This window comes from Zonotrichia albicollis, chromosome 4, assembly GCF_047830755.1.
Source record: "Zonotrichia albicollis isolate bZonAlb1 chromosome 4, bZonAlb1.hap1, whole genome shotgun sequence".
Classification (NCBI taxonomy): domain Eukaryota; kingdom Metazoa; phylum Chordata; class Aves; order Passeriformes; family Passerellidae; genus Zonotrichia; species Zonotrichia albicollis.
This window is the reverse complement of record NC_133822.1, coordinates 70,100,807-70,123,628: the sequence shown is the minus strand read 5'-3', so window position 1 is coordinate 70,123,628 and position 22,822 is coordinate 70,100,807. Positions and strand designations below refer to the sequence as shown.

The 22,822-nt window shown below is 37.9% G+C and overlaps 1 protein-coding gene across 3 annotated transcripts in view; it reads left to right on the top strand.

The window, feature by feature from the left end:
- PIK3CG (phosphatidylinositol-4,5-bisphosphate 3-kinase catalytic subunit gamma) overlaps positions 1-20,403 on the top strand; it is a 33,075-nt gene extending 12,672 nt beyond the window's left edge. For 2 of the 3 annotated variants that reach the window (XM_074540054.1, XM_026790329.2), the window contains exons 5-11: positions 3,601-3,704; positions 5,927-6,073; positions 7,662-7,752; positions 10,833-10,963; positions 11,612-11,723; positions 13,591-13,748; positions 18,434-20,403. In XM_074540054.1, coding sequence (XP_074396155.1) covers positions 3,601-3,704; positions 5,927-6,073; positions 7,662-7,752; positions 10,833-10,963; positions 11,612-11,723; positions 13,591-13,748; positions 18,434-18,715 — 1,025 coding nt within the window. In that variant the 3' untranslated portion in view covers positions 18,716-20,403. The remainder of the gene's footprint in view (positions 1-3,600; positions 3,705-5,926; positions 6,074-7,661; positions 7,753-10,832; positions 10,964-11,611; positions 11,724-13,590; positions 13,749-18,433) is intronic. The other variant, XM_014275984.3, reaches the window with a different exon arrangement.
- The last annotated feature ends 2,419 nt before the right edge of the window (positions 20,404-22,822 follow it).

Sequence of the window (22,822 nt, the reverse complement as noted above, 5' to 3'; positions counted from 1 at the left end):
TTCCTGAACCTCAAGCCATGCCAGCTGGGAAACAGATAAGTTCTTGTACTTTAGCTGAATGCCAGTGCTGAAAAAAGACACAAATACTAACTGGAAATTAGAAGTGACACTTGCCAAGAAATACAGCCTTCCTCTAAACTCTCACTAGAAGATTTTTGGCAGGAAGGTCGGGGAGGAATCCAGTGCAGCCTCTGCTATGCCATGGAAGTATCTGGTGGATCAGATGTGAATATACACGGTGTAGCTTTGAGGATCCTGTCAGACAGTTGTATTGTTATTTCCAGTTCTTGCAAGCACTGCTTTGGAAGCCGCAGTAGGGTTATGCCATGCTTCTTTACCTCTGTTTTTTGCCTGCCTTTCCCCTACCCCCAGCTTTCTTAAAAGCTTGTTTATCCTCATTCCTGTTACTTGCTTGGTGTTGGGAGTAAGTGCAAGAGGATGCATGACAGTATAAAAATTCTAAAGCTGTAGAGAGACCACCTTTTCCTGCATGTTCAGCCTGGTATGCTCCAGACCAGGAAGTCCTTGGATGGGAAAGCTTTTCCACTCCGGTTATGCAGAAGTGACTGTGGTGGTGTTTCAAAAGAGATTTTAAGAAAATATGCATTTATTCTTAAATATATAGTGTAAAATCTGTTATGTTACCACATAGTGTGAGTTCAGATACTTACTGGAGCCCCATGTAAAACACTTCTTCTAAATAACTTCCTAATTTTTGCTTAAAATATTCTATAACCAAAATGTATTTAGTCAGAATTGCATATTTTAGAAAGAAACTATACAACCGTGCAGATGTACATGTCTATAAGAGCAGTGGATTCTATAATACATTACCTTTGAAGGATATGTGGGCAAAGAAGAAAAGCTTCAAGAGAAAGCAATCATATTAACACCCACCAGGTTCTGAAGTTAAAGAATCCTTGGATGTAATGTACAGCAGAACACTGAAAGATGACTTATGTAATTGACATTTTCACTGAATAAGGCTTCCTGAAACTGTGAAGTGTCCTAATAATTCTATATCTAATGTAATTTATTCTCTGAGTATTGAGGACATAATTTTTTCTACAGGCACCCTCTACTTCTTATATTTTTAAAAATGTATATCCTAGAATTTATTCTGTAGGTTATTGCTTCTTTTTTGTCCCAACATTTTTAAGTTCATTGTTGTTCATATTTTCAGTCTGAATGTTTTATCCTGTTTCATTTCATTCTGTCATGCAATCTCATATTATTCTTGTATATATATTTCTCCAATGTTTGTAGATTTTCTGAAAAGAACAAATTCCTTCCTGCTAGGTCCATACTATTCCAGTAGCAAACGTTGTCAAACTGTTTCTTTCATTTTCACTGTAATCTCTTTGCTTATATTTGAAGATAGCAGGTAATAATAAATAAATAAATAAATTCATAAGATGATAGTATTACATCTTGCATTGGATTATCTGCTTTCATCACTCTCTGAGCTAGATGATTTGTTTCCCAAGAATGTGTCTATGTAGCTGTTTCATTGCTTAAAATGCACAGCACCTTGTTCTTAAGCCAGATCAACTTGAAAGTGGTTTTAGCAAAGTGCCTTTACTTGTGTCTTAAAATCAGCTATTCCTAAACTTTTGTAGCTTCAGTTGGTTTGCTTACAGTTTTCAAATTATATTACATTATATTACATTACAATGAGGAGACCTACTGAGCTGACAGTAAACTCTAACAGTAAACTGTGAACAGTAACTTTCAAAGATAGCTGTCTAGGAAATCTGTAGTTACATTATAGAAAGCTGTTTCATTATCCAAGTTACTACAACTTAGGTGCTTTTGAGGGGGCAGGGTGGAGTTGTTAGGGTTTTTTGTTTGTTTGATTGGTTTGTTTTTGTGTTATTGTTTGTTTGAGTTTGGGATTCTTGAGGTATTGTTTTGAAAAGTGTCTAATTTTAAAGTCCACTTGTTAGCTCCTGTATATCACTGCCAGATTTACTTTTTACCAGAAGAGATACTGTGTTAGTTACCAGGCACTGCTAGTAGTTCTTTTCTAAAGCCCTCTAGGACAGATGTAACATTTGTGTTCTGTGAGTTGTCAGCCAATTTTTTTGGCTTGACTTTCTTAATTTGATAGCAGTGTTTGAACTGTCCTGATTTTTGTCTAATGTACACTAAGAGCCCAAGATGTCTGTGTCTTTGAGCTGCATCAAAAATAGCATAGGTAGCAGGTCAAGGGAGGTGATTCAGCCCCTGTGACACTCCATGTGGAATACTGCATCCAGCTCTGGGTCCCTCAGGACAGGAAAGACATGGATCTGCTGGACTGAGCCCAGAGGAGAGTCACAAAAACGATGGCAGGGCTGGAGCAGCTCTCCTGTGAGGATTGTTCAGCCTGGAGAAGGCTCAGGAGACCTAACATCAGCCTGCCTGAGCTTACAGGGAGTTTGTAAAAAATGGTGGGGGACAAACTTTTTGGTAGGGCCTGTAGTGATAGAATGAGGGTTAATGGTTTTACACTAAGGAGGACAGATTCTGACTACACATAAGGAAGGCTTTTTTTTATAATGAGGGTGTTGGCACGCTGGAACAGGTTGCCTAGGGTGGTAGAAATGACCCATGCCTGGAAATATTCAAGGTCAGGTTGGATGGGGCTCTGAGCAAGCTGAGTTGAAGATGTCCCTGCTCATTGCAGGGGCATTGGACTAGATAGCCTTTAAAGGTCCTGTCCAACCCAAACTAATCCATGATTCTATGATTCTGTTTTAAGTATCTAGGTCCATGTTTAGCTTTATCAGTATTTTTTTTTCTCTTTAATTTTTATCTCCAAAATTACTTTACATGCATATACATCCTCTGCTGTGTAGCTACAGTGTCCTTTAGGACAGAGTTCAGGTCTTTGCCCTAATGCAGAGTAATCACCAGTGTATTGCTTATGCTGCTGACACTCACTGGCTGAGGTGAAAAAAACACATCATGCATTGTATAATCTGTACTATTCTGAGTTGAAGATTTAGGAGCTTGAGGTTTCATTAATTAAGAGATTGCATTTAAGTATGACTATTAAAATTCTTGTTCATATAAATATACAGCAAATTTTTTGCCTACAGTAATGTGAGATTAAGAAGGCTGCACTGTGAAGCCAGTTTTAGGAGGATAGGAAATTCAGTGTCTCTGTAGTTTCAGTGTCTCTGTAGTTTGTCTCCTTATGGTTACAGAGCAATTGATTCCAGGAATTCAAAAGCTATCAAGCATTTCTTGTCCGTTATGAGGGAAAATACTTTTTGGTGTGTTCTTCTGTGTTTTGTTTTTAAACAAAAGCTGACATTTAAATGACATTTTAAGCTCTTACTGTTCAATGTTTCTAATACTGTAGAGAAGGCACAAGACTTCTGAGGTGTTTGAAGACTTTATGTTTAGGTATCTGAAACAACCCTGGCCATTGATAGTGCAAGGTAAAGAGTTTACCTCCATTCCTGAATCAGAAGATCCAGGAGGAAAGCAATTTAAAATGGCAGCTAAACAGAGGTTTTTAGCTAAAGTATAATGCTCAACAAATTTGATTACCTATAACCTTTTTGCCTTCCAGTATTTGATTTCATTGTGTTTTCTTTCTTGTAATTGCAGTTATTGCACAGCTGAGACAAAAACTTGAAAAATTACAGGGCAGCAAACTTCCAGAAAGTTTTAGAGTTCCATATGATCCTGGGCTAAGAGCAGGAGCGCTAGTGGTAAGTATATTCTGACTTCGTACAAATAATTAAAAAAAAAATTTGCAAGTATGTGTCACTTGGTAAAAAGTTTACTAATAAAAGGCCTTATTTCTGTGTGGACACAGTGACATTGCATGGACTCAGTAGATTTTTGTTCCCAGAGGTATTATTATTTTTCTAAATGTAAAAACATGCCACCACGGACTAAAAAATTTGCAATAACCCATGAAATCCTGATCATTAAATGGCAATTATACTTTTTCTTTTTCCATTAGTTGAATACAAGATTTAACCAGGTAGCTGACTTTTTTTTTTAAATTAAATAACTGTATAAAACTCTTACCTGATTCAGGGGCTTTGGGATATTCAGTTTCCATTCTTTCAGTTACTTTCTCTGTCTTATCCTGATTCATATCTGTCACTAAGGTTTGGGTCCAGACCTTCATCATGCTTACAAAAATGCCTGCCTCAGCTATTTCTGATTTTTCAGTATCTCTGTGTTAGTTTTGTTAGAAAGTGCATTATGATTTTGTTAGAAATACATTAAGAAACACTTGGGTTTTTCTGTATTGCTGCCTTCAGTTTTGTGGTGAGATTGCAATTGTGTATGTTGACTCAGAGTTAAAAAAAGATTCATAGATCAGCAGATGTGAAGTGAGAGGAAATTGGATCATGCATCTAAAATGCAATGTGAGGTCTGGGTAAGGAAGCACAGTCAAGATCCTTGGACTCACTTCATGTGCAGCAAGGACCCTTCAAGGAAAGAACCCCTTAATTTTCTCCTAGCTGAGGACAGAAAAACCATACTATTTAAGGAATTTCCAAATGCTCAGGTATTGTCTAGATATGGCCATGTTTCTGTTAAATAAACCTGTGCCTTGGAAGACAGGCTATAAACTGGTCTGTCTTCAATCTGAGATAATGAAACACCTTTCAGGTGAGCAAGGCTGAAGCACTGTCAGCACAGAAGCCAATTCAGACATTTCTTACTCTGAAGTAATTTGTGATTTCTTAAATACTATTTTCTTGTTAGCATTTTGTATATTCTCTTTAGTCTTCTTTTATATATTTTTTTGGTGCAGAAATCATCGACATTGACAGAAAGTAGGTTTTAAAATAAAAAAGATTTCTCTGGATTTTCTAGTTTTCCTTCACTTAGGAGATACTCAGTCCTACCAGGACCTTCCTAGATGAACTAAACAATAGATTTACAAAGGATGTCCAAGAATCAATGTGTTAGCTTTTCTTTTTCCAAACTATATGAATAAAAATGTTTGGTAAAACCAAGCTTTCATTTAATGTCTATTCTAACACGTACTGTTTGTCCATAATCTTCAAAACCTAACATTTTTAAAGTCTAAACCAAATATTTGAAACAAAATCAGAGTTTCAAATAAGTTTGAAGATTTTAAAAGTTCTTTCCTTTTTGAAAATAAGGATGGTAAAAACTATTTTGTTTAAAACTACAGGCTCAGAATGAGCCTGTAGATGAAATATGAATATACTAAAATACTCCTATGTAATGAATTCTATCTGCTCTCAAACACTGATGTACAGTTGCTTTTTTTTTTAATTTTAGATGGCTTTATTGTACATAGTAATGTTAAACAATGAATCAGGAATTCCAGAATAGAAAGTCAGACATACTACAGTTGTCTTAGCCATAATAAATGAAAAAAAAAAACATTTTAAATAGTGCAGTTTCAAGTCTGAATTTATCAGTATTGAAAATGTAATAAAACTAAATAGGGAATCTATTATCTTATGAATGATTACCTTAAATTAGTTTCAAAAATGCCATTTTCCCCATGAATTTTAAGACATTACTAAGGGAATTGAATCAAGCAATCTGGAATGTAGCTGCAAGAAGTCAGAAGGGTGGATGATGTGGTAAATTGCATTGGACAGTGATCATTTTCTGGTTTTGCAAAGCACCTGTCAAAGTGCTGTTGTGAAGGGCCATATTTTCCAGGTTTGTCAGAATCTCTATTCCTGTTTTAAATTTGTCTGAAGCAAGCTAAATCCACTTTTGGAGAGTTAAAATACACTTTTTCCTTTATCATGGACAGTGGTTAAAAGTTGTGTAGGTTCAGGGAGGCTTTTTGTGGCAACTGAACTCCCTCCTTTACATCTACTTTCAGTGTGTTGCTTGTGGTATAGCTGAGTGGAAGCTGGTGAACTATTCTGTTAAAAAGGTTTCTTGGGTTGGCATCAGGAAACAGTAAGCATGTCTTTCACAGATAGAAAAATGTAAAGTAATGGCGTCCAAGAAGAAACCCCTCTGGCTTGAATTTAAATGTGCAGATCCAACAGCTCTGTCAAATGAAACCATAGGCATCATCTTCAAACATGGAGATGACCTCCGTCAGGACATGCTAATTTTACAGGTATGAGAGCTAAACCTTATAAAGGATAACATGAATATTTTAAAATATTTTAAAATAATTTTGCTTTTCCTAAGTGTGTATACCTTGTCTTCACTGTCCATATGAAATGAGAGGTTGTCTTTTGTATTTAAAACTCTGTATGGCAAGGCTGACATCAGCACCATATCATCTTTGTTGTACTGTGTTATGGATTAACCCTTGTGGGATGGAAAAAGAGGAAGAGTAAGAAAGCTTGTGAGTTGAGCTAAAGGTGGTTTAATAAGCAAAGGAGAAGTGGAAGAAGGAAGGAAGAAAACAAAACAAGTGGTGCTAAGGCAGTCACTCCACATCCCATGGGTGGGCCAGTTCCCAGCCAGTCCCTGCACAGAAGATGGTTAACCTACATAAGCCCTTGCTCCCTGTTTTCTTGCTGAGCATGGCATTGTTCAGCATGGATATTTCTTTGGTTGGTTCAGGTTGTGTCCCTGGTTGTGTCCCCCTCCCAATCTCTCGTGCACCCCAATCTAGTCACAGTGAGTCGGGTGAGGAAGTGGCAGCCTTGGCACCCAGCAGACACTGTTCAGGTGGGACATGGGGACATCAGTGTGTTCCCAGCTCTGCTTTGGCCACCCCCTACACCACAGCACACTACAAACTGCTCTGAAGAAAGGGAGCTTCATCCCAACCACACACAGTGCATACTGTTACCCTGGCTTTTCCTGCCATATGCCAGACATATTTCACATTTTTGTGTTCTAGAGTGTGGTGGTGTTCGCAGGGGTCCCAGGATGAGGGAAGAGATGAGAATCCTGACTCCATGTTTCAGAAGGCTGATTTATTATTTTATGATGTATATTATATTAAAAGAAAATTATATACTAAAACTACACTAAGGAAAGAGAAAGGATTTCATCAGAAAGCTAGAAAAGAAAGGAATGATAATAAAATCTTGTGACTGACCAGGGAGTCTGAGACAGCTGGACTGTGATTGCTCATCGAGTAGAAACAATCCACATGACACCAATCACAGATGCACCTGTTGCATTCCACAGCAGCAGATAACCATTGTTCACATTTTGTTTCTGAGGCCTCAGCTTCACAGGAGAAAAATCCTAGCAAAAGTATTTTTCAGAAAATATGTCCATGACACTAGAGACAGAATCTTACTTAGTGCAAGATGCCCTGTTTCTCTGATGAAGTGTTTTTATCTTTTATTTATGCAATGGGTGAAGTTAGCAAATGAAAAATCAGTAGCTAGCATCACTCCTGTTTAAGACAACTGATTTGTTAGGGCTTTTGGAGGTATTAATGGGGAAAAGTGGGCATGCTTGCTAACACATTCAATCTCACCTTATGTAGAAATCATACAATATATTTATGAATACTTTATAGAAGAGTAAAGATCTCCTGGTTGCAGGACAGATGAAGAAATATAAACCCCTATGACTGATTATCTTGAATGGCTGCACACTTTCTGTATGCATCTCTTAATCAAATAGCAAAGTAAGTTTAGCCCCATCTTAGAAGTCTTAGAAGTGTTATTTGTATGAGTAATCTGTAATGTTCAAATAATTTGAAATAACTTAGCATATCCATTTGTTTTTACTAGATTCTTCGAATTATGGAATCCATTTGGGAAGCAGAATCCTTGGACCTCTGTTTGTTGCCATATGGTTGCATTTCTACAGGGAACAAAATAGGTATGTGATCACACTTACCGTGATTAGAAATTCAAAATACCATATTTACAGAAGATCTGGGAGAACTAGTCTAATGTGTGCTGCAGTCCTGAGGTAAGCAGCACTTTATTACACTTGCTGTGAGCAGCCTTCAGGTGCAGCTTGGCAGTGGTTTCTGCCCCTCCCTGAGCTGTAGCACAGCTGTTTACTGGCTGTGATTCCTGTGCAATGGCTTGGCTTGTGCTGCATGCTCCTCTTTAATAACAATATCTACTATAAAAGAACAGTGAAAGTAAGTGACTTATTCAAGATGTATTTTAATGTGTTGATAGGAATAAAATAAAGAGCAAAGCATTTACATTTTTTCCTGTCCTAAAGCTTCATACTTTATACCACATAGAAGCAGCAACATTACTTAACAGGATACTTAGGTAATATTTCTCTCTGGGCATTAGTTCCTGCAGCAGAGATGATCCATTTTTCAGAACTTGTGGTAAAAGAAATCAAGTAAGAATTCCCAATAAAATTAAGACTCTTTATAACTCTTTAATATACTTATGTAATATACTTCTTCTCTAAAATCCATTGCCACATAAAAATTTTTAACATCCTTTTGATTTCAGGATATCTCAGAAAACCCAAACTCACTGATAAAATACCTGGTAGTGCGACATAAGAGAGTTTCTTTTCTCCTAATAGAAATGTTTTAAAAATTAATTATATTTATTGATAGAATTTTAATAATAAAGAAAATGGAAAATTGTACATCAAAATGCTAACTAACTATAAATATAAGGAAAGTCAGGGGGTTTCTCTTCTTTAGAAGCATTAAATCTAATTTTTAAAGAGCTTTTTAGGATCGGATTTAATTTTGTTTAAAATTATCTTAAGAAAATGTATTGAAAAAATGAAGGAATAAGGAGGAATTCTGCCAGTAATTCTATCATTTTCATACTTGAGTTACAGATATCTTTTATTCTTTCCTGAATTCTTAATTGATTCCTCATTCTTCTGTCTCAAGGAAATAATATTTGATTTTCCTATAGGTATGGGAGAGCTGTTAGAATTTAGCATCCTTTTAGCACCACAGCAGGGGCATGGTTAATAATATTAACACTTCTGCTTGGTTTGCTGAGAATACCTGCAGCCTAAATTAGTAATGCCCAAAGTGGCACACTTTGATGTAGAGCTTATGCTTGTTTGGAGCAGAACCAAAGAGTAGTGGCATGCAAATGTTCTTTCACGGTATTCACATGTGGTCTTCTTCCAGGCTGCTTCTTCCCTCTCTATTAATACTCCCATGGAACTTGGGCAGTTTCTGTGTATTGACACAAGGCCAGTACCCCACTCTACACTGAGCATAGGGAAATGAGTGTCTTATAGCTGAGGCTGGCGCCCCTCCTGCATAGAGCATTTTCATTCTGTTAAAGACATTGCATCCAGTGCAGTTTGTAATTTTGGAAGCATCTGGCCTTTCCACTGCTGCTGCCAAGCAGGCCTGTGTAGGATGGACTTTCTCTTCTCTGTATCACTGCTACAAGGTCACACCCTGTTCTCTCTCCCTTTGACATGTCCATATGTTCCTGGCTCTGGGAGGCAATTACCACTACTCACTGTGCAGCATCACTGCAGAAAACAAGAAGTTCAAGCTGCCTTTTCTAAGAGTCACCACAGAGCCTCAGACACACATTGCATGGTGCATTTCCTGCTGCACTCCCTCGCAGCTGGGTGCAGCCCAGCTGAGACCTGCTGTCCTTGGCACCTCCTGAGCCAGCGCTGCTCCCCCGCCATCAAGGAGCTCTTGGCCGGCAGGGGGAGATTTGCGAGCACAGCCAGGGAAACTTTTCCAACAGCTGGAATGAGAGCTGCAGCTCACTCCCAGGAGAAAAACAACAGCTTGACTAGCAGAGATCAAAATGCAAAGCCTCTAAATTTGGTGGTCTTGGTGGTGGGTTTTGGAGGTCATAGTTCCACCATAGTTTTATGGCAAACATATCCAGGCCACTGTAACGACAGAAGAAAATACCTCCAGGGGTATTCAGCCATGAATTCAGCCATGCAGAGAGGGCAGGAAGAGATTGCTGTGTTGTTACTCTGTTACAGGAAAATTTGCACATCATTCAGTAATTGCAAAAGGGTGGGATTATGAATAGAAAGAAATTTATCTGGTTCATACAGTTAAGTTGAAATCAGCTCAGAAGCTGCTTTGAATTGCTTTGGAGAGAAACGGATATTTTTGTTTGCTTGCTTATCTCTGAACTGGAGCTGAAGCTAGAAGACACTGTTGAACTTGAACCAGAGGGAAAAAAAAAATTTCCAATTACCAAATAAATTCAATTAAAATCTGACTTTCCCCCATATAAGCATGCCCAGTCTGGACTGCATTTGCTAGTCTTGGCTATAGTGCAGGGTTGTGTTGCAGCCTCTGTTTCTGCATTTCTCTCTGGCGTCCTCTCTGTCACATGCCATGCTGGCACGAGCAGGACAAGGCCCTGTTTCTGCACGGTATTGCTGTGATGTGCCAGTGTGCCTTGGCAATCTAGGGACGGACCCCATGGCCCTGACAACCAGAGCTTTCCACCAGCAATCCCAGTGCTGTACCTTGCTGTGCACTGGGATTTCTGAGCTTTCTGTGTAAATGCACACTTCAGCTTAAATTTGATTTACTGCAGGAGGGCCAGCTCTATTCCTGTCCAGCCCTGGCAATACTTGCATTCCTAGACTGCAGCAAAAGGAAAGCTTTTCTTCAACTCCTTGTATTTGTTACGTTGGAGAGAAGCTGGGGAAAATGTGAATTGGGATCAGGATAGGAATATTCCCTCTCCTTGGGAAAAGCTTTATGCAGTGAGTCCCCACTCATCATGTGATACATCCATTTTAAAAGAGGAGGAGTTTTGATGCCAGGCTCTTTATGAACTCTGGCTGGTTTCAGCTGGGAATGAACAGGAACCATTGCTCCTTGTCAAATAAATTTCTGCTCACAACCTATGAAGATCTGCAGTTGGTTTTTAAACACATTTTAAAATTTAATTGTGAATATTTTTAGTGTGCTTTGATAAAAATGTAATAACTTCTTCTAACCTTTTCCTTATTTTCTTAAGGAATGATTGAAATTGTGAAAGATGCTACAACAATTGCCAAAATTCAACAGAGTACAGTTGGGAACACTGGTGCATTTAAGGATGAAATATTAAACCAGTGGCTTAAGGAAAGATGCATGATTGAAGAGAAGGTGAGTTCTCTGAATTTTTAGGAAGGATTTTTAATTACACCCTGCTAATTTAGGAGCATTGAGTCCATATGTTTGTGTTTCTTACTTGTGGGGTTTTGAAAAACCCATTCATTTTCCCTGCACTCAGCTGTGGGTGTCTATGAATGAGCCTTTAGCATCCAGCTGGCAGCCAAGCTCCTGAGAGACAGGATGCTTCTGAAATCACTCCTTTATCAATGGAAGTTAGAAGTGATACAAGAGGAGCAGGGTGAGAGGACATCTAAGAGCCCTGAAAGGCAATGTGGGTTTAGAGGATTCAGGTGCAGGAATTGCACCTGAATTGTGAGTATCCAAAATCCAAAGGAATTGGATACTCACAACTCCTTTGCTTGTGTACATCCACTGACCCACTGCAGCTTTCTGCCACATTTTTTCCCTCAGAATGTGTGAGCTGCTCTGTGCTGCTTTTCTGTGCTGAGAGATAGAGCCAGCACAGGGGGTGCAGTACAAAGCTGTGAGCTTGGTCTCTGCTGTGCAGTGCTGTATTTTATAGAACAGTTTGCCTAACTGGTGATAGATACATTTCCACAGAAAGGCACATAACTTTGAGAATGGTTGCGTGTAGTGCCTAGCATTGAAACATTCAACATCTCTAAGATTTATTTTTAGTTTCAGGCAGCTGTGGAAAGATTTGTTTATTCTTGTGCTGGATACTGTGTGGCAACCTTTGTACTTGGAATAGGAGACAGGCACAACGACAACATCATGATTACAGAAACAGGTGGGTTATTTTTTTTGAGAATTTCATAGATGTGCAGACTGTCTATACTTCACTAGATTTATGTTTCATTTTAATAAATAGTGCATTTAACAATGAATGAAGAGACAAACCAGTTCCGTCAGTGGTGCTTACAAGGTCAAGTAACATTGAAATATATTTTCACCCCTATTGGCCTTCATACAGGCTGGAGATAGCTATCTAATAATGCCATTATATTCCAAGGAGCAGTTTCATACAAAGAAAGTCATTAGAAATGTAAACTAATTTTTTTTTACTGTCTACATCTAAGGTCTGAACACCAAAAAACTTTTTAAAGCAGGCAGCTGTTCATCTATCTGATGTGTGGCTGTGATTCTCACAGTGTTCAGTGGAACTGAATTCTGTCAGAATTCAGATGTTGCTGGACTGTTTTCATTTCTGAGGAATGTAATTGCTTTGTGTACTGTTGTAAAAAATTTTAGGAAATAGGTGTACATGAAGTATATTTGTTTACCTACTAAAATCTGTGGGATGGTTGTATCCTCCTGAAGAGACCTACAGGTTTTTTGTACTATAAACTTTGGGAGTTATTTCTGTAGCTGCACATTGTTTCATGCTTAATTTTACTTACCTATGGAAAGAACCCCTGAACAATCAGTACATATGGAGAAGTTTTAGTTAGTCTAAGGAATTCACTTTTAATTTCATGATCCTCTCACTTCATAATTAGTCTCTGGTAAGAGATGGAAAATAGTTAGAAGGCAGAATATTTATTATTGATTATATTAAAGTTTTATCAGTTGAAGGCTGGAGAGAAGAAGTACCCTGAAGGCAGAAATTATCTAATTGAAGACTACAGTAAAAAAGTTCAGCAGAAGCCCTTGGGGAAGAAGTGACTAAGAAATGCTTTAATTTCAACATTATATATAACAGAATGTGATGTTGTTCCCACTGGCAGAACATGAGGCACAGGTCAATAGACAGGGAAACTGAGAAAAAGGTGTTGTTCAGATTTGCCTCAGAGTCTTTAACAGGATCTCTCTTGAGCCTCAGGGGCCAGAAGGATCTCAGTCTGAGAGGTCTGCAGAGAGTCAGATTTGGTAGGCTGGGGGAACTTGAAAGCTGGCTTAAAATCTGGAACGTTTAAGGATATTCCACCTACAGATCATTGTTAGCTATCATCTTATATAATTCGATGTTTTATCTTTTTTTATAAATATGCCACTACTACAAATCTGTGTTTTTAAGTAACCATACTCTTGTATCCATTTCCTGAGTGCCAGTGAAAGTAATAAAGTAATGTGGAGAGGAGCAGCACACTCCAGTCCTGTAGGTGTAGTGACCCTTAAAAGGAGAGGTTTTCATTGCTTTTGTGGGAACTGATGCCGTGCTACGCTCTCAAAGCTATCCAAAGGGTGACAATGCAGACTTGGAACACACAGAGTAGTTTAGAAATCACTAATGAAGGTCTGTGAGGAGAAAGCATGTTCTAGTCAATGACATTTGCCAAGGAGATGGTAGTGCCAGAATCCCATGGGTGTTTGAGACATAACCCCCAAGCCTTTTCCGTGTAGTGATGCTCTGATTGTTATGGGTATGAGGCACAAGCTTTCCTTGGTTATTTTTGAAAAGCTGTGAGTGTATGTTTAGATAGTACAGCAGCTTCTGCCAGACTTTTAACAACTGCCAAAGATAAACAAAAAGTAATTTTGCAAAGAGGACAGAATTATGTATTTCCCAAAAAAAGAAAGAAAGTAGTCTTTTCTGCTGAACTCAAGAGTGATCATATATACTGAAAAAAGGGGTTGGAACTCCTGTGAATACACCTAAGTGTTCTTAGCAGTTTATTGTATTTGTCTGAACGTGACTTCTTCTTCTCTTTTTGAAGGTAACCTTTTCCATATTGATTTTGGCCATATTCTTGGGAATTATAAAAGCTTCCTTGGAATTAATAAGGAGAGAGTTCCTTTTGTGCTGACTCCAGATTTTCTGTATGTCATGGGAACTTCTGGAAAGAAGACAAGTCTCCATTTCCACAAATTTCAGGTAAAAGAGTAGGAATTTAGCTGCAAATCAATTAAGCAAATTTTTTTACCCTCTAAAATGAGCATTAGTGCCTTGATTTTCAAAGATCTAGGCTCCTGGGTATTATGTTAATAAAATGTACCGAATCATAATACCATTCTGGGATATTTTAGACCCAACTAAGAGAAAAAATGATCTGTACAATTATGGGAACTAGAATTCAAACATTCACAAAGGCACACTGAAAAGCTCATTAGCAGCAGACCAGATAAGCAGTTCTTTCTTTGTTTCTTGTCTTGATTGAAAACACTTTGCAGAGGGCTTCAGTGTTGGTGCAATTAGAAGAAGCTCATGGCTCTAAGCAGAGCCTCTGTGGAGTATGAGCAGGATTGAGGCATTCATCAGTTGGCTTGGCCTCCTGAGTCTGCCCTCGAGTTCTGGGACTTGGACCGCTGCATCTGAGTAAAAATCTGTAGTGACCCTAAGCTATTTCAGATGGTGGTTTGTGAAGTGGATGGATAGATTTAACTGTGAAAGAAATGGCATTAAAAATCTGTTCTATTGCTTCTATTTGAAATTTAGTGTTTTCAAACCTGTTGGGCTTATTTGAGCTAGTGTAGAACCTGGTCAAAGAGGGAGTTTAGTATGCAGTTCCTATGTTTAATGAAATGAATGGGAGCATGGTTGGTCAAAAGTGCATGTATGTCTGAGGTCTTTAGAGACTTTGAGTAAAGTGTCTGATTTAGAAAGCAAGTTCCTTATAATATTAAAAGAAAAATTCTTCTGTAGAGTGAGTCAAAGCCAAAGCCTGAATTTCATGTTCTGGATTCCTTGTGGGTGAGCTAGTCCCAGTATGGAGTCTGGTTTTCCAAGTACCTAATTAAGGTTCTCCCTGGTGGATGTGACTATGTCCCTTTGAACACATATGCAGTTACTTCAGCATTTTGTCTCCATATGTGGCTGCATCTCAGTGCTTTTACTCACTCATCCAAAAATGAGTGTTACCCATCTTCAGGCTGGACACATCCTGCAGGCTTCCCTGCCTGGGGTGGGGATCCATTTGGATCCTCTTGCAATTCCCACCTTATGGTATCCTTATGTTAGGACAAATCACATTGTCCACCAGAAACAATCAAAAGGGAGAGGCCATGTGTGGAGAGGACTCATGCAATGAAGAACCAATGATCTTTGAAACTTCTGAAAATAATTAAAGAACCAGCTGCAATCCTTGAATTTTCATTTTTTCCAGGACTGCCTTTATCACAGTGGAAGTGCTTTGAAAAGGACTTGTAGATGGAAAGATGTTAGGGGGGGGTTTGCCATGGGTTGGAACTACTGTGGAAAGGGAACTACATGGGAAGGGAATGCTGAGCCCATGCTCTCAGGGAAGCCCGTGAGCTGTGCTGTGTACAACAATGATACTGTTCCTACAGCTATTAAGTCATGTATAGGTGTGGGACTGAAGCACCATTCTGGGGTATGTAATTTCAAAGACCTCTGTTCTTGAGGCAGAAAATAGAAGTATGAAAGTGTGCTCAGGGAGAATTGAAAGGTGTCTGCAGTGAGGTAAAGTTGTTTTCATATATATGGATCATCCAGCTCTTTAGAGAGGATCTGACCTTTGCTTCAGCAGCCCAGATACCAAAATCATTTGGAAATAAGTTTGGTCATAGCCTCTCTTCAATACATCATGCCTCTATCATGGAGTCCTGGGTTTGACTAAATAAACTTTTTGTTACTTTGGTACTAATTTCTAAGTTATTAAGTACTGCTACCATCCCAGTAATGCACAGTTTAGGAATGCTGTGATAGCACCAATGTCATTTCCACTTGTGTCCTTAGCCAGATAAAAGGTGATTAATGTGCTTTTACTGTTGTGAGTTCTGATGGTGATGGAAGACCTGGGCATTTTAAGTGACATGGTTTAGGCACAGACAAAAATAAACTGACCAAAAAAATGTAAGTTCATGTATAGTTCTGCTGCAATAGCTACTGTTTATATACCACTATTGCAGTAGTACTTTACAAGTCTTTTCTGTCTCAAAGACCAGTAAAAAATAAAATACTTCTATACAAGTAAAAGAATAACACAGAGCAAGATTTGCATCACATATTTGGCTATAAAAAATGTATGTGTTTTAATTATATGGCCAGAGTTTAAAAAAAATGAAAATTGTAGTTTCATTTTTCAGTTGACTTGTTTTATCATATTTCCTAATATTGAGGGATTCATTCAGTCTGCCTGCTGACTCATTCAAGTATTAATGGAAAAGTCTCAGCATTTATCCTTCATTAATTTTTAAGAACATCTCTCATTATTTTGTACTTTACTACATTTAAACAGTTTGTACTTCAGAAGACTCCTTTGTTTTTTACAGTCTTGGGTGTTTTTATTAACTTAATAATCTACTTTTATAAAATTTTATTTGTTTTTTATTCCCTGGACATAGTCCATACAGATGTGTTAGCCAGAGCTCATATTGTAGATGATGGAGAAGGTTAAAATGACAAATAACTTTGACCAAAGTTCACTGCAGAAGAGTGGATTTATTTAATTACAAAATCTCATGTATTTGATTGTCAAACAAAGGTCACAGAAAGTAAAAGGGTACTCAATTCATCACTGAGAAATACTTATTTGGAGTATACTGTACAGGGAAGGGATAGCCTATGTAATAGAACTTGGGCACTTTATATGATAAAAATGCCTGGATTTTAGGATAATAATAATTAGGTCAGTTTCAGGCTTTCAGAATGATTGTTCTTTTCTTTCCTGTTGGGCAATTTGCTTTCTCCTCAGCTCCTCTCATTTTGCCTCTGGCTTTAGATGAGTTAGCAGCTTTCTTCTCAATCCCACAGTAAACCTGTGCCTGCCCTTGACACACACCTATCGTCTGGGCTATTTTTGGTTCTCACCGCCTCTCTCAGAAGTGTAAAAATTCCTTTTCTTGGAAAATACTAATGCAAAACCACGTCCAGATCCTGTCTGAATGAATAACTGTAACAGGCAGATGCAGATTTTTAAAATCTTCTGAATTCCTGGAAGGATTGCCTTTGAGATGCAGTGATACCAGGTTTTTCTTGACTGCATAATTGTTTTTCTGTCTCAGACACCCAGAGCAGTGAGATACATCATCCATACAGAAATGTAAAACCTTCTTTGATATAACTATAAAGACCTTTCATCTCTTTCAAGGGTAACAAAACACAGACTAACTCCTGTGACAAGATTTCTCTGTTTGAAGTTAAGAATACAAAAAAAAAAATTTTCTCCTGCTATAATGGAGAGAAGCTATTCCCTGTGATAAGGTGATGGTGTTTTCTATTGTAAACTGTGCTTTGACCATTGCATTTTATCTTTTGCTGTGCTAGAACTAAACTGACACTGGTGTTCATAAGTATGATCTTATTTCAGAACAGAATTTATTTGGGAATAGAGTAAAAGATTTAAGTTCCCAGGCAATACTAAAAAAAGACATTGTACAGACAGATCTTCAGTGTATCATCTTCCTTCCTTTGCATTTTCCTGACCTGTCTAGTTGGGGGTCCTGGTGTTGCTGATGTAAACAGTGATAGATGTTAAGATTATTTGTGCATTTCTTCCTATTTCAGAGAAGAAAAAAACCATATATCTTGTAAAAAATGCCCTGTGTTCTGGAGGACTGTTGGGATTTGTTGGACGTTTACATTAAAATACTTGGATTTCCCAAGCATTATTCAAAAGCTTAATATACAGCTGTTGAAAGGTTAAATTGAATATTTAATTGGGTAAAAATTAGCATTGCTTCAGCTGTGGTTTAAATAATAATAACCTTCTTGGAAAATTTTTTCACATTTTTACATTACTGCATTGCAGACCCAATTTCTAGTTGATTGATGATTGATGTCTTCATTGCATTGTTCTTATTTCTGCTAATAAATTAGTTATAAATTTAATATAAGAAGTAATAATTTCAATTTATGTATTAGTCTCTTAGCAGGAAATAATTGTTTTTAAAGCACTGCATGTTTTTCCAAGCTGCAGAAATGTCATTCTTCTAAAAGTTCTGTTGTTAAGCACAGATTATTTATACATGGAAATGGAAAGGCTCTAAAAAACGCCTTTGGAATCTAGAATGACAGTGCATAGTGATAGAAATCCTCCAGCAAGGCAGAGTGCCTGAAGACTAGAGCTGTCAGCTAGCAAAATTCCTTAAACACCAAGGCTGAAAATCTTCCCTGTTAAATAATCCGTCACCACTGCACAGTTAATAGACATCTAGAGAAAATGAAGAGCAATCCCCTGGAGGTGCTGCTTTGTTCAGTCTCACTTGCCAGCCGCAGTCTTTACATGGGAACATCCCAACAGGAAAGCAAGACAGGGAATTATTGCTGTCTCTTTTAACAGCCACAGAGAGAGGTTATATGGCTGTGAAATTCTGGTGAGGCTAAGGTTTTGTGATTTAGTAATTAATGTAGTATTAAGAGCCGTTTGTTGTACACCCAAACAATTCTTGTTGCCCCAAGCTGTGGTGAATGAAGTTACACTGAGCAGGCGGTGCAGAAGTTTGTGTCACATTTCAACTCTGTTGAATGGCTCTGTTGGGTCTCCTGTCACTGACACTCGAGTGATTGAAGGGCATTGGTTAATGAGAGTCCTGTGAAATCCCTACACCATCCCTCTCAATCCATCCCCTCAATTAACAAAAACCTCTTCTCTCTCACAGGATGTATGTGTGAAGGCTTATTTAGCTCTCCGACACCACACCAACCTGCTGATCATCCTGTTCTCCATGATGCTGATGACTGGAATGCCCCAATTAACTAGCAAAGAAGATATTGAATACATCAGAGAAGCACTGACAGTAGGGAAAAGTGAAGAAGATGCCAAAAAGCATTTTCTTGATCAGATAGAGGTTTGCAGAGATAAGGGCTGGACAGTGCAATTTAACTGGTTTTTGCATCTTGTGCTTGGAATCAAACAAGGAGTAGAAAAACATTCTGCTTAATATTTTATGTAAATTAACTGTGGGTGTGAATAGGAGGTTAGTGAACCTACATGTTATTTCTGAATTATGAATAAATGAGCAGTCAAAATTGCCTTTACTCTTCTGGCAGCTTAAATGGATCTTGTAAAAAGGCAAGGACTTTACTCTGCCCCTCCAGAAGATCTTCCTGTAGATAATATTTTTTTTCCATTTCTAATGACACTTCAAGTTGCTGGATTCTTTTAGTTCCTTTGCTGTTTTGGCTTGGATTTTTTTTTTCCTTCTTTAGCAATAATTTCAGATAAATATAAGGAGGAAGTTGAGTAAGATGATAACCTACCCCTATGACCTTAATTGTTCATGAGGGTCAAGTCCTTCAAAACCAGAATTTATGTAAAATCTATGGTTATAGTGAAATCTCTGTAGACAATCCATATGTGTCTCAGGATGGTTTAGACACAAATGTTCTTCATCTACATCCTCTCTTTTGTCCCCTCCTCAGCATTTTGTCCTTTCTGGATTTTTAATATGTTGTCAATAGTAAAGAGCTTTGGCTCTGCCATTGAGGGAAATTGCCTTATTGTTATTGTGACCTCCTCACACAGACAGCCAATCTTGACTGCCAGGAGAACTTCATAGTTACTGGGAAGTTCCTCAGATTTGAACATGGATTTGTTACTGGGTTTAATTTGTAAAGATTCTTTTTACTGTACTTTTTAGTGGGTAACATGCATATTATATTACAGATCATATTCTTGGTGTAAAGTTATTAAAATTCCACCTGTATAGGAAAAGCTTTGTAGAAAAAGCAATGGTACTTCCTTATCCCTCAGAGAAAACTCCTTATCTAAGAGTAATTGACACGTTACCAAATATCTGAAAAACCCAAAGTTATATATTCCTTGGTGATATATTTTCAGGATATACCTAGAAGGAATTAAATGTATTCTTTGAAGTCGTGTATATTTTGCTATTTATTTTCAAATTCCTGAAGAAACAATACTACTGAAAAGCTATTTATGAAAGAAAAAAACCCCTTGTCTTTAATTTCAATATTTAAACTTGAAAGAGGAAAAAATGGGCAGTGTAAGTAGAATTTTACCTCTCTACTCTAGATTGCCTGCAAATCAAGTCTGCCTATGGTAGGAAAGCAAAAAGACATATAGCTTGAATTAGTCTTTGACTTGAGTTATTATGGTATACTTCTTGCTAATTGATTGTTACCAAAGAGAGAAGATGGCTTATAATATTGCTTTTTTGCACTTGTGCCCATGTAATTTCTTCCTTCATTGTAGTGTTACGTGGGCTTTACATTGCGTATAAATGATTAACTGAATTTTAAAATTCTGTTATCATTTGCTTTGATCATTTCACAGAACTGTTATGATTTTAACTACTGCTACAACTGAGTGCATTCTTGAAGGATTTTTAATAAATGTACTGTAATCAGTGTCTCAGTTATGAGATGTAGCCAATCTATTCTTAAAATGTAGATGTTTAATTGTTTACTGTGCACAGGTATTTTTGATGTAAATGGTAGACTCCAGTTTAAGATTAAAATGTAGACTATTTTGTTATTCTGTTACATTATCATTCTGAGCAAGATAGGCTTTAGATCATACTAAAATATAAACTAAATGATGAATATTGTCTGTAAAATGATATTTTTAGATTTGTATTTTATAGATCTGAAATAAATTGATATGTTCTAATAATTTGATTATTAGTCCTGAATTAGCAGCTTAGCCCAAAATACATGTAAATATTTTTTATCCAGTTTCTTAATACCTAATCTCGGTAAGAAATAATATTCAAAGTCTCACTCAGAAGAATTGTTTTAGTTCCATATTAATAACTCTGTATGATGTCAGATATATTGAAATTTAATAGTCTGTTGCAATTATTGTAATTGAAAAATGTGTATAGAAGATTGCCACTTTCGAAGAGCACTTTATTCATTCCTGGTTTGTTCTATGAAGAAAAATCTGAAGATTTTACTAAGTTCCTAGTTTTAAAAAATAAGTAGATCTAGTGCTAAATTTAACTCTAGCATGGGGAAATAAATGCTAATCACAAATTCAAGGGAAATGGCACTCTCAAAGCAGCCTCTATTTGCAGGAAAAGATCTACAAGAGATCTGCACCCAGAAGAAAGTTATTTAGTCCTGCACTAAACTTACACTGATGATTTTTATCAGCAGTTTACAATGTGCTGTATTGAATTGTGTTTATTGCAGACACCTGAAACACCTCAGTGCTGAGCAAATTCCCAGACTCTTCACTGCTTTCCTTGCCCATGAAGCCTGTGGCTGGGCTGCCTGGGCTCTGCTGGGCTGCCTTGTGTCCTCTGGGCCAGCCTGACTCCTGGGAGATCAAGAGTGGCTGTCGGATCTCCTCTGTACCTACGGAGCAAGCTGTGGGCACCAGCATCTCCTTACAAAGGGCTGCACCATCATGTGGCTGATTATCAGCTGGATTCTGTGTCCTCTGGAGCCTCCACCCACCACTGACCTGGTTCTGTGGCGAGCCCTGACGCAAGGAGAAACACCACAGAGACTTGGTGTGAGGCAGGGCAGGCTCAGCAGGGAGAGGAGCTGCTTTCGGTGAGGAGGTGGCACAAGGACACATCTACACGTCCCAGACGGAGCACACTGTCCCGTTCTGCAGTGGCATTCCCAGGCCTGGAGAGCTGGAGCTTTAGTGCCACTGCTGGAGCAGGAGGCTGAACCACAATTTCCCAAGTCTCCCAAATTCACTGACCCTACAGAATAACTGTTTTTAAAGGGTTGTAAACCAGGAAATGTAAATTAGTCATTAACCACTAACCACTTTTTTCAGAAGCTCTAACACAGCATGCAGAAAAAGAAAATTACTAAATTTTCTGAGTAGGTCTCAATTATCATCACTGTCTCCTGTTAGCCTTAAGATTATTTTTTGAAAATTATTTTAAGGACTACTTTGTCTTTGAGATCTATAGTATTTTCTTGGTAGTTTCATTCACATCATGACTGCACCTAGCAGTGGAAATTTGAATCTATTCTTAGAGTCAATGCCTCATACTCACTTGTGACTTGACATCTGCTTTGACCCCAGCAAGGTCATTGAGATTTTGGTTAGCAGTGAGTGTGTCCCCAAGGCTCCATCCTAATTATATTTCAGGACAGGAAGAGAAGTTGAAATGGAGCTCAGGTGTACAGTGTAATTATATTTAGATCTTCACTGAATCCACTGGCTGCACTTGTTAGAAGTGCTTAATCTATCATTAGCAGAGTATTGAGACTTAACAAGTTTAGCAGATTTTTTTCTAAAATGTGATCAATGATACAGAAATACAGATATGAACAAATTACTTTAGAAAAATATTAATGGAAATTATGGTTCTTGTATTTTAATTATAAACCTTTCTCCTGACTACCAGCAGCATTCTGCAAATCCTAGAGTCCCAAGGATTATACAGATTTCAGACTCTGTGCTAATGACTTTATAATGTAGTTTGTGTAAAGTAGCCTTGAAAAGAAGAAATTATTAAAATTAAAATTTGGGATGCCATCTGCAGGGTCCGGTGGGCTCTTTGAGCATCCCAGCAACATTGAATTTTCTGCAGAACTGCAAAAAAGCACTCATGTGCTTTCATGAATCTTCTCATTGCAACTTACATAATATATATTAAAAAAAATATTCCAGAAACAAGGAATTCTCCTAGAGAGAGGACAACAGGGAGAGAGATTCCTGGTGTGCTCACCTTACTCTGCATTTGGAAGCCAGAACTGGCCCAAAAAGGTACTAATATATTTGAAATCTTGACAGAAAGTGAGATTCTGGAGAAGAAAAAACAGAAAGACAAACTGTGTGTCTGCAGTTACAAACAAGGACTGATCAAAGATATAAATGTCATGGTTATACCCACGTGAGGTGTGCACATCTTTTTCTCTTTAGAGAGGGGCACTGGTGACCTGTTCTAATCTGCTGACACAAGGAGACAGGCACAAGGCCATGGCTTCTCCTGGCTTTCTGTGCATCACTGGGTCCCATACCCAGCAGGAGAGGTGCTGATGTCCTGCCTGCTGGTGATAAACAAGGGGACACTGGACAGGATCAGTTCCTTCCCACCCCTGGAATGGGGTTTGTT